The 11,376-nt window shown below is 51.8% G+C and overlaps 2 protein-coding genes across 2 annotated transcripts; one reads left to right on the plus strand and one right to left on the minus strand.

Annotated features, from left to right (window-relative positions):
• Window positions 1–3: 3 nt before the first annotated feature.
• On the plus strand, window positions 4–5,344 carry LOC147199659 (uncharacterized). Its single transcript, XM_086119575.1, has 4 exons — window positions 4–138; window positions 2,182–2,496; window positions 3,020–3,177; window positions 4,237–5,344. The coding sequence occupies exons 1-4, from the start codon at window positions 69–71 to the stop codon at window positions 4,855–4,857; spliced, it is 1,164 nt and encodes a 387-aa protein (XP_085975701.1). The 5' UTR covers window positions 4–68; the 3' UTR covers window positions 4,858–5,344.
• On the minus strand, window positions 5,341–11,305 carry ltv1 (LTV1 ribosome biogenesis factor). Its single transcript, XM_086119574.1, has 11 exons — window positions 11,119–11,305; window positions 9,986–10,117; window positions 9,671–9,874; window positions 8,807–8,894; window positions 8,517–8,646; window positions 8,225–8,441; window positions 7,340–7,467; window positions 7,111–7,256; window positions 6,545–6,597; window positions 6,148–6,330; window positions 5,341–5,939 (listed from the first exon to the last, which is right to left on the minus strand). Exons 1-11 carry the CDS (start codon window positions 11,119–11,121, stop codon window positions 5,826–5,828), a joined length of 1,398 nt encoding a protein of 465 aa, XP_085975700.1. The 5' UTR covers window positions 11,122–11,305; the 3' UTR covers window positions 5,341–5,825.
• Between the last annotated feature and the right edge of the window lie 71 nt (window positions 11,306–11,376).

Here is an 11,376-nt window from a genome sequence, read left to right on the forward strand (position 1 = left end):
CGGTTTTGTTTTGTCATGAGGGCGCGGGCGGGCGCTCCGATTTTGGATTGAGCGACCGCGCCGCCGCAATGCCCGCTGGAGTTGCGTTCACGGCCCTCCTGATGCTGTTGGAATCCGCGGTGTCACCGCAGCCTGCCGGTCGGTCCTTCTTTTCCCTTCTATCTTTTTTTAGCGAAGGGTTCTTTTCTTTTTTCTTCCTGTTCCACGCGCTTCCGGAACGGACCAGTTCCTCACCGCAAAGGTTCTGTTTGGCGAAGTTTGTTGATAGATCTCGCGGCGGAGTGCGCGACGTCCGTCAGAACGCGACGAAGAAGAGTGGGCAAAATATGAATTGGTTGCGTTCATCTTCCCTCAATTCGAGATATTCGTTTTTAAACATATTTTTAAAAAGTTAAAGAACCGTTGAGATGGTTTATATTTAGAATATTGACTTTTTAAAACGCATAACATAAATCGTCATGGTTAAGCGCAGTGTGCATGCTGAAAAAAGCCTCAGGAGGAAGTGGGGGGGGGGGGGACACTTGATCTTTGTACAGTATGTTTTAAAGCGTGTTTTTATTGAAACAATAATAAATGACTGTTGTAGCATATCCCAACCACAGAAAAAGTCACTCAACATATCAAGGTAAACATATTCATACATCCCATTTTCATCAGACTACGTCCTTAAAGTTTGAGCGACTCAACCTGATTTATGTTTGATGAATAGTTTGCTTTCGAAGTTCCTTTTGAACACAGCGAGTGAGTCACACCATCGAAATTCGTTCACAAATGGACGCCTCCTATCGAGTATTTGTTCGTGTTGTGATTTTTTTTTTGTAGACGCTTGCATGTCGTAGCCATTAATTTATAGTAAGTCTCGCTAATTTCAAACAGCTTCTGAGTATTGTGGCGCAATAGGTTATTGTATTTGGTTCGGTATTAGTGCTATTTTCACCTCCTGTTAGGTCAAAACATGTTGAACTTGATCGTGAATTTGCTCCTTCTGTCTATTTTGATCGATGAAGTTCTTGCTGAGGAAGAACTCTTATCTCAAGATGTATGCACAGCAGGAGAGCTCTGGACTTCACACACACACACACACACACACACACACACACACACACACACACACACAGTGTATTTATTGATTTAGAATGTGAGATGCGGCAGATCCCGTTTGTGGACCATATGAATAGTTTTGGGCCTCGCGCGGACCCTTGGGGAACCCCGTGAGTGAGCCTCAATTAATTTGATTGCAAGTTGTCACACAGCACACTACATACTGATATCCGTGAGCAAAATAACCGTTCACCCGGAATATGTTGTAAATCTTATGAGTGAAATGACCAATTTGACAACCTATTCAACCCGCGTGTCTATTGTTGTACTCATTTCACGGTTGTGTGAAATCAAGGTTGTGGATGTTATCGGTCAATTTGTCATCAAACCCGAGTATGAAAATGAAATAAGGACAAGCGATTTCCTGTTGAAAATGGACCACGTCGCATATTCTTGACGCACACGAGACCCAACGTTTTGTCCCGCGAGTTGATTTTCAACTCGGAGGTGACGTCGGAACTTCATTTTGTTTTCTAGCGAACCGGCACAAGCACATAAGGGTAGAGTGAATTCAACTTTTATTGTGCTCAAAGTGGTTCAAGGATGAACACCTCCGTTGCCACCTCGCTCCACCTCCAATAAACCATCCGGCACGTGTGAGCAGAACGGAGCGTGAGCGACGAGCGCTTCTCTGACTTTCGCCAGCAAGTTCCGGCGCAAAACGTGTCCGCTCTCTCAAGAACGCACGGCCAACACGAGATCATTCTCCAAACGAGAAAGTGAATTGAGGAGCTTCACGGGGACAAAAGTAGCGCTTTGATGGCATCTTTGCGGAAGCGAACCGGAAAGTTTCGTGTCGTCCAGAGTGGCGCTTTTGAACCATTAAAGCGAGTCAAGTTGAATTAACTCCTTCACTCCTAAAGACGTTTTTAAACGTCTTTTCAGACCTGGTCTAGAATTGGCTGCTACTGAATGAGTTTAGACACTCACGTAGTGCTTTGCCGCTATCGTGGGGCCAAGGCACTCCGGCGAATTGAGGCGATTCGTTGAGACAAAAGTGGTGCTATGCCACCGCCGTGCGGTCGCCGATGCCCGAGGATAGCCGTCGCTTAACTGGCTCGCGTCTTGCTTGTTTTTCAGCCCCGCCTTTGGCGCCGCCCACCAACGTGACGGTGACGTGCGACGACGGCGCGGCCACGGCGAGCTGGCGGTACGAAGAGGACGCCGACGTGCGCTTCCTGGTCTACGTGGGCGACTCGGGGCACCGCCGCCACCTGCGGGACGAGACCTGGCGGCGCGACTACGGGAACCTGAGCGCCTGGGTGTGGGAGTCGCCGGAGAGCGTCATGGACGTGCACTCGGTCAGCGTGGCGGCCGCGGCGGGCGCCGATCGCTCGTCCGCCAACGCCTCCGTCACCTTCACGTACAACAGCGTCAAGATGGCCGACGTCATGTGTGAGTGGCGCCAAAACCTCCACAAAAAAACAACAATATACATTGATAATAGGCAAAAAAACATCCAACTTTAGCTGCTTCCTCTGCGATATCTCCGCAATAAACTTTGGCAACACTTGTTTTCACGTGATACAATTTGGCAGTCGTCTGCTTTCCGCGACGTGAAGGCCGATCCCGCCGATCTCGTCACGCGAGATCAAAACAACAATGGCGCCGATTGTCAAACTGCGATCGTTGTTGGAAAAAAATATTTACCGTAGTTTCTTTTTTTGTTTGTTTGTTGTTGTTTTTTTTGGACTGAGAAATTTCCTTACGTCCCAAAAACTGTGCGAACTGTGCGTCCGGCTGGAAAATTTTGCGTCTAGGACGCGGAGGTAACGAGATGGCTGCTTCTCGATATGACTTGCCAGACGACGGTATCGATTTCTGCCGGGTAACTCGGGACACCCTCCCAAATTCAACGTTAGCTCTCTTGGGATTCCTCGGGTCTTGATGGCTTTTTAATGTCCCCCCCACGGCTTAGGCAAGTTGGACTTTCCTCACGTGGATGTGAAGGCAAGCGACGCAGACGACGTGAGCGCCGCCGTCATCTTCCGCAACCCGCTGCGCCACCACCCGCAACTGAGCCGCGCCACGCGGCGGGCCGCCGTCTCCTTTCAGTTCATCGCTAACTCCGACGCTGTAAGAACACATTTGGCTGATGCCGATTCTGGTATTTGGGGGGGGGGGGGGGGGGATCCCAATTCCAACAACCGATTAATGGTCAGATGAGTTCAAGAAAGAAACAAATAAAAAATTTCCACAATAAAAACTCATTCGGTAGCAGCCAATTCTGGACCGAGTCTGAAAAGACGTTTCAAAACGTCTTTGGGAGTGAATAAGTTAAGGTATGAATTACAGGCACAACATTTGAGTGGTTTACAGTACTTTGAGTTTAACCATTTAACTCTTTTTGGGGGGATTTTCTATGTCCTATGTGCTCACGCGCAAACAGGAAAAAAAACAACAAATTAGGGGGGTGTATGAATTCTTTTGTGTTTTATCTTATATGTTAATGTCTCAAGTGGCAAAAATGGGCCTTTTTTATCCAAGGGGGTTGTTTGAACTCTCTTATGCAGTCATGTCTCAATAGGAAAAAAAATCCTGTGGAAATATTGATTCGATTTTAATATTGCTAATATGGGTCAATTAATCGTGCTCATGGTCACAATCACACTTTTTACGATTGTTTTTCTTTTTTGGGGGGGTGGGGGCGATGTTATTTTATGTGCTGATGTGCAAACAGGAAAAAAGAAGCGCGGGGGGGGGTGTCTGAATTCCTTTTTGTGTTATAAGTTAATGTGTCAATTGGCAAAAATGGTCCGTGTGCGGAAATATCGATGAGATTTTAATCTTGCTAATATGCGTCGATTAATCGTGTTCGTGGTCACAATCACACTTCTAATATTTGTTTTTTGAGGGGGTGGGGGGGTTAACTATCTTTTTCATATGTTGGAATGTCTGAACAGAAAATAGACAATTACAAATCAGCTGTTAAAATTGCCCCTTTTAAAAGAGCTAATACTGACCGATTAATCGGTCGGGCTCCGAGTCACGCCCCCCCCCCCCCCCCCCCCCCCAGTTTCCTTTTTGACACCCGCTCTTACCTGAGGGAATACTTTGACCTGACACTTGACGTATTCACGATGACACGGCACTCCGCGATGACACGCTAACGCCGTACCCCGTCGCTCCTTCCAGGGGGAGGTGTCGGCTTCCTGCGGTCGGGACCAGAACGTGTGCCGGGCGGACGTGTCCTTCCCGCCGGGTTCCGCCAAGTGCGTCACGCTGACGGGCCTGGTGAGCGACTCGGCGGGCGGCTCGCTGGCCTTGAGGCCGTCGCCGCAAGTTTGCGCGGAGCGCCGGTCGGAGCGCGGGCCGGCGCTCGCGCTGCCGCTGGGCGTCCCGGCGGCGCTGCTGCTGCTGGTCTGCGCGGCGGCGGCGGCGCGGAAGGCGGCGGCGTGGGCGGCCGAGGCCGGGAAGGCCGGCGGGGCCGCCCCCCCCGAGCGCTTGCTCCTTCCCTGGGCCGGCCCGAAAGCTCGGGTGGGCTCCTGCTGCGCGGCGGACGGCGGGGCCCCCGGCCTCAAGCCGCGGGTGCCGCTCATCTTCCCGAGAGACGACGACTCTTCGGGCGTTTGCGCGGAAATGGAAAGTCTTCCCGTCGCGCCGGAGGAGGAAGCGGAGGAAGCGGAAGGCGAGCAGGAGCCGCAGGAGGACGAGGAGGAGGAGGCGGCCCGGGACTCCAATTACGACCGCGTCCATGTGAATGTGGAGGTGCGGATGGGCAATGGAGACGAGGCTTGGGGCTACAAGGAAAGGTAGCAAAAACGGAGGGCGGGCGCGCGGCCGAGGAAAGCCGCGGCCGGCCGGAGCTTTCTCAAACGGGATCGATGGAAACTCATTCGGTAGCGGCCAATTCTGAAACGAGATGTTTCAAAACGTCTTACGGAGCGAAGGAGTTTTAACGGCACCCGCCCAACACGCCGATACGACGGAGTCGTCCGTCAAATGAGTCGATTTCTTCGTATGCGACGGTGCGACTCGGCTCGACTTCAAAACCAAAGCTTGGATTTATCGGGACGATGATTCTCTTCCTTCTTTTTCTGCCAACCCATTCATGGCATCGCAGTTCAGTTCGCCTTGTGGTGGCGCGACGCATAATTTGTGCTACACATAAACCGAGTCACAAGCAAGATGAAATCATTTGGTGAGAATCATCAACCGGGGTCTTTTCTTGGAACTTTTAACAAGCTTTGCGTTTGATGTAAAATGACAATGAATGGGGTGAATAAAGTTGACTTTGACTTTTTTTTTTCCGAAGGAGCATTTTTATTATTTCCAATAAATGAAGTCATAACGTCATGAGAAAATGGAGCGGCTGCATTGAAATCAATTCGGGCCGAGCGACGGGCGCGGTGCCCGTTCCTTGGACTTCGGCCTCGGCGGCGGCCCGCCCGCTCGACTTAAACGCGGCGAGACTTTCCGCGTGCGTGGCCGCGTTTCCAACGTCTGAATCACGAGCGCCTCGCCCCTTTTCGGAACGCGCCGCGACTCGGGAGCGTGCCGTCGCGCCCCCGTTGCCGCGGCGATGGCCAAACATGAAAAACCGGTCGGGATGAGAACCGGTTGCGCGTAGAAAAAATGGGCAGATGCGAGACATCCATGGCGGCACTTTTGCGCGGCGTCGATGTTTGTGAACGTGGAGGCCGGCCGGCAAGCGACAAACTTGCGGGGAGTGTGGGGGGGGGGGGGGGGGGGGGGGGCTGGGCCGGCAAAGAGTCTTGCGTGCTCTACGAGAGTTTGAGGCCCGAAACGTTGTTCCTGAGGTTGAGCATCTGCTTCTCCTGGCGCGCCTTCTCCTCCTTGAACGCCGTCTTGTTGGCCTTCTTCTCCAGGCGTCGTTCCTGCAAATGCAAACGTCGGGATCAGCGAGCATGCGGGGGGGGGGTGATCCTGAAATTTGTATGGATATTTTTCTCTTTTTCAACCCAAATGGCCAATTTCCCCTTCAATTTTGGGTCCTCGACACATTTTGTTGCGTCCCGTTCCAACCGACAAACGGGCTTTTGGGGGGGGGGTGTGAGCGCGTTAGACGGGCAGGTGAGCGTGGACCTTGCGCTCCTCCTTGACGGCGTTCTTGCGGGCCTTCCTCTGGTCCTTGCTGTCGTCTTTGCGGCGCGGCAGGTCGGCGCCGTCGATCCTGCCCATTCGCTCCGGCCGCCCGGCGGCGGGACCTTTGGCGGGGAGGACGTCCAGGGGGACGCCCGTCCTGGCGGACACGCGGATGGGCTTCACCTAGAGGGGGCGACACGGCGGTCAAAGCGCGTTGGGGCGGAAAAGATGACGACTACTGTTGTCAAGGTGGGATTTTTTTCTTCTTGAGGAACGTGCATCACAGAGCCCCCCCCCAGCCCCGCCCCCTTCTGCATTTCTACGGGGTACGCTGCCACACGTGGCCGTTAAACCCCGGCGCCGCCATGCTGCGGGCGTCCGTGACGGCGCTCGGTACCTTTGCGGGGTGAGGGATGACTTTGGGTCTGTTGTAGATGTTGGAGTAGGTACCTGCAGGACAACAACAGCCGGATGAGTGACGCGTTGGACCCGGCAAAAAAACAAAACAAAAAAACCCACTTTTTTTTGGACACATTGAACGGCTAACGTGGGATTTTTGATTTAAAACAGGAGCAAATGAATGAAAGTGAAAGGCGCCTGCTCGCAAGTGTCCCCCCCCGGATATTGTTCTGTCTGCTATGAAGTCAAGCATGTCAGAGGTTTTTATTTTGGGTGGACTTTTGTCATTTCTCTCTCTTGTAATGTCCCAACGTCCCGCCCGCACTTAACAGCTTCGTCGTGGGAGCTTCTTCATGAAATATTTCTGCCAAATATTTTTGATTCAACTACCCCCGCAACCTGATATTTCTCGGTTTTGTTGCAAGCGCTGTTAATTCCCATTGGCTTTTTTAAACAAAGGTTGTGATAGTTGTCTGGAGGTGTTTATTTATTTGAATGGGACAACAAAGTGCTGCTGCTTCTTTTTCTTCCCCGCAGTGAAAGGTGCAACGCGGCGGTACTCACTGATGATGCTCTCACAGTCCCACTTCTCCTCCGGAGCTGCGACGACCAACATTTCCATCTCCTCCTCCTCGTTGCCGTCGTCATCCTCGTTCTCCTCTTGCAGGATGGGAAGTTGTTTTGGGCCCAAGTCGTCCGGCTTCAGAGCCCTGAAGCGCAAAGGGCGTACCGAGCATGCCGTGAGGACCGCCGCCGCCGCCGCAACAACAACGCGAGAAGCGGCCCCACGCACTCTTTGGCTTTCTGGGCAAAGTAGTCCTTGATGACCTCCTCGAGGCGGGCGCTGTCGGGCGCGAGGTAGCCTTCCAGCTCGGCGTTGTCCAGGGCGCCGATCTCATCCTCGTCAAACTGCTCGTAAAACTAAAACCGGCATTCGCGCTCAATGTGCCGTTCTTTTGGGGCCCCGCGTGGGGGCTTGTCATCAAAACAAACTTGAGAGAAAAGAGGGACAACGTTTGCTCATTTTGAATGTAGAAAAAAAAAATTATATGACGGGACGGACATCTCGTCAAGAGAGTCTTGCCTCTAACTTCGAGGTCACCGACTCTACTTTTATTTGCAAACGCGTACGCTCTTACTTTGAAAAGTATCAATCAACAATTTGGCCAACATGTTACAGACCTGGACGTAAACCGTCAACGATTTCAGTTTGTGCATTTTCAGGACAATGAATCGGAAATAAAATAAAATATATATATTAAAAAAATCGGATTCGTTGCAAAAATAATCGTCAGAATAATTGCGTCCAAAATCAGCGTGACTCACAAGCCCAACCGGGAGTTTGTGATACAAAAAAAAAAAGATATCACATACGGAATGTTTTGCATCTTCGTGCTCGATAGATTCTGTAGGTGTCTTTAACTCATTCGAACCCTTTGACGTCTAAAAGCGTCAATTAGCGCATAGTCCCCGCCTTCCGATGACGTCGAAAGGCGGCAATCACGTTTTTTCATGGGGGAGGGTGTAAGAGTCCCACATGAGTGCGCTCGTTGCGTTTGGGCGTTCTTCCTGTGAAACGCAGCTCGCCCGATCCCCCCCGCCCCCCCCGTCCCGGAAAATGCAAAAATGGCAGCGGCGCCCGCGTTTCACGGCAAAGCAGGCAAAGCGACGCGCGCACCTTCTCAAAGCGGTCGTCCAGCAGGGTGAGCTGCTCGTTCCTCCGCATCACCGACGACGTCATGGAGTAGTCGGTGAAGCGAGTCCCGGTCTCCTCCTCGTCGAACGGGAACTCCCGAGCGCTGCCCTCCTCGTCCGAAAAGGCGGAGCCGGAGGCGTCGTCGCCCTCGTCATCGTCCATGTCCTCCCACGAGTCCCCGTCCGCGTCCTCGTCTCCTCTGTCGAGCGGGCGGCGCGCCGGAAGTTGGAGTCCAACCTTCCCGAAAGAGCGACGGGCGGCGGTCGGGACTCACCGGACGGGGGCGCGGCCGGCGGCGTTGGCTTTGGCCATGAAGTCGTCCTCCAGCGCGTTGTCGGGGTCGTCAAAGTCAAAGTCCTCGTCCAGGGCGGCCACGATGTCGGGGTCCATGTCCAGGCGCGGCCCTGACACAGTCACAAGTCGGGTATTTTCTTACTCTTTGAAATGGAACAGAAGGGCGCGATTGGCAGAGTGTCGGGCAGGACTTTTGGACGATGGCGTTTCGTCGACGGCGCAAAGAACGAGGCGCTCGCGGCAAGGGCGCCGCCCACGCGGGGAGCTCACCTGAGACGGGAGCGGCTTTGTTGAGGAGGCCCACGTCCTCCTCGAAGTCGGAGGCGAACACCGACGACGGCAGCCGGATGCTCGCCGCCTGCAACGCCGCAAAGAGTCACCGGAGGACCGCCGCCCGCAAAGCAAACGGCGGGATGATTTCAATTGAAGAAAACGGTGTTGGGAATGCCGGCGCTTGAAATTCTGCTCTTTCAATGGCCATCTTGTCTCTGAAAACATTTGGACACTGAAAACTTTCTGAGTCTGCTCCAAGCAAGTTTTCCTTTTTTCCCCCTTTCCACAGACGAGTGGATTTAAATCTCCTGCGCTACGTTGAATTCTCAAATAGACGAGATGCTCCCGCGCCGAGTCATTCAAAGATGAGGTGAAGAGTGTGGATGGAAGGAAGCAAAAAAGAAAAGATTTCAAAATGCCAAAGCGTCCAAAAATATATTGTATTCAATGACTCCTAATGGAGTGAATTACAAGTAACTACAAAGAAAAAAGAGAATGTACCTTTTATTTTTTACTGTCAATAAAGCCAATGAAAAATACATCTTTTATTTTGACCAAATGATCCAAAAAGTATTTGATTCGGTTCTTTCTATTACCAGTTACTACAACTAAAATAAAGGTGATTTACATTTTTCTCTCGAAAATAGTCAATTAACAAATTATTTTGTGGCAAAAGAATGCACAAAAGTGATTACCAAAAAAAAAAGACTTAAAAAAACCCTCCCCCAGCTCAATTCCTGCCCCAAATTTTCAAAGTTAAATGATGACACTCCGCGGGGCCGATTTAGGAACGCAAACTTGACTCGCCTCTCGTCTAAAATATCTTTGACATGAGATTGCGATGACAGTCGATGAACTTACGGGTAGTGAGCGCGCCTTCTGGTCAGCGTCGTGCTCACCGTCCCGAGCGTCATCATCATCAGCGCAAAGGCGCGGCGGCGAGGGTCGGGCGGCCAGAAGCTCCGTGCGTCCGGAAGCTTCCTTCAGGTGCTGCAGGTAATCGTAGTCGTCGTCGAAGAAGACGCCGAAATTCCTCTGCTCCTCCCGCCGCTTCTCGGCGTCCGCCTGCCGCGAGACACGAACGTCCGGGTTCATTATCCGCACAAGCTTGTGCGGCGAGTGAACGTGGTTGTCATCAGCGGGGTGGGTCACTGTATGGAAGGCAAATCGGCGCACCTTGGCGGCGGGCAGCAGGACATGCTGGGGCGCTTTCTCATCTGCCGCCAGGGGGTCCCTTTGGCTCCTGTGCACCAGGTGGAAGGTCACCGCCTTCTTCTTCTCAATGAAGGACTTCTTCTTCCGGTGAGGCTGTCAGAAAACGCACGCAAGAAGAGCGGCCCGCTCGTCAAACATCTCATAGTGCTGCTTTGACTCGGCTTGAAAGGGGGGGTGCAGGAATTGAGACTGTTCATGACGGATAAGAGTCATTTCTCCCCTCGGCAGTGAACCACATGATCTCCAAATAAGCTCAATCGTTATGTGAGTGATGGCTGACCGTTTTACTTCCCATTACAAGTCTCAGACCGTTTAAATGAGTATTGTTACTGATATAATAATAATAATAATACATTTTATTTATAAGTGCGGCAGGCCCGGTAGTCCCGTGGTTAGCACGTCGACTTCACAGTGCAGAGGTACCGGATTCAATTCCAACTCCGGCCTCCCTGTGTGGAGTTTGCATGTTCTCCCCGGGCCTGCGTGGGTTTTCTCCGGGTACTCCGGTTTCCTCCCACATTCCAAAAACATGCATGGCAGGCTGATTGGTCACTCTAAATTGTCCCCTAGGTGTGTGTGTGTGTGAGCGTGCATGGTTGCTCGTCTGTGTGTGCCCTGCGATTGGCTGGCAACCGGTTCGGGGTGTCCCCCGCCTACTGCCCGGAGACGGCTGGGATAGGCTCCAGCCCCCCCCCCGCGAGGATAAAGCGATTCTTTCTTCTTTCTACCCACATTCTTGCTGCTGGAGGCTGTAAATTTCCCCAGTGTGGGACAAATAAAGGATATCTTAAATCTTAAAATGAACGAATGAATTCATAAGCGCCTTTCAAGACACCCAAGGACACTTTACAATTATTTATGCCGGAGGTACATTCTTTTAAACCAAATAGTCATCAAAACGTCTAATTCGTTCAATGTCCTGGAACAAGTGAACACTGTATTCGTCAACGAAAAAAACGACACTCTTGCGAACAATAAGACTCTGTCGAAGAAAGATCTAGAAAGTAAGCAACTTGATTAGCAGTAGCGCCGGCGAGCATCAAGGCTAGCTTGGTAGCTAGTTGGCAAAGACTGGTGCAAATGTGTTTGCCCACCATTTCCTTCTTGCTTTTCTCGGGGTGGGCTTACGCCGAGGTCGTCAAAGCAGACGCTGCGGTATTTTGCTGCCTCTCAAATTTAACGTCACGAAGAGTTAAAAAGACAACATTGGGCCAAGATGTTGGATCACGTTGAGTCGGAACGCCGCCATGCTGTCGTCGCCGGCGGACGGAAGCATTACGCGTCCAACATAAGGGGTGGTTACAAACTAAACTTCCCGTTCGATATCGACAATGCGAATATTATAGGGTTGA

Source organism: Hippocampus guttulatus, chromosome 9, assembly GCF_054856545.1.
Source record: "Hippocampus guttulatus isolate MCC_2025c chromosome 9, RoL_Hgut_1.0, whole genome shotgun sequence".
NCBI lineage: Eukaryota > Metazoa > Chordata > Actinopteri > Syngnathiformes > Syngnathidae > Hippocampus > Hippocampus guttulatus.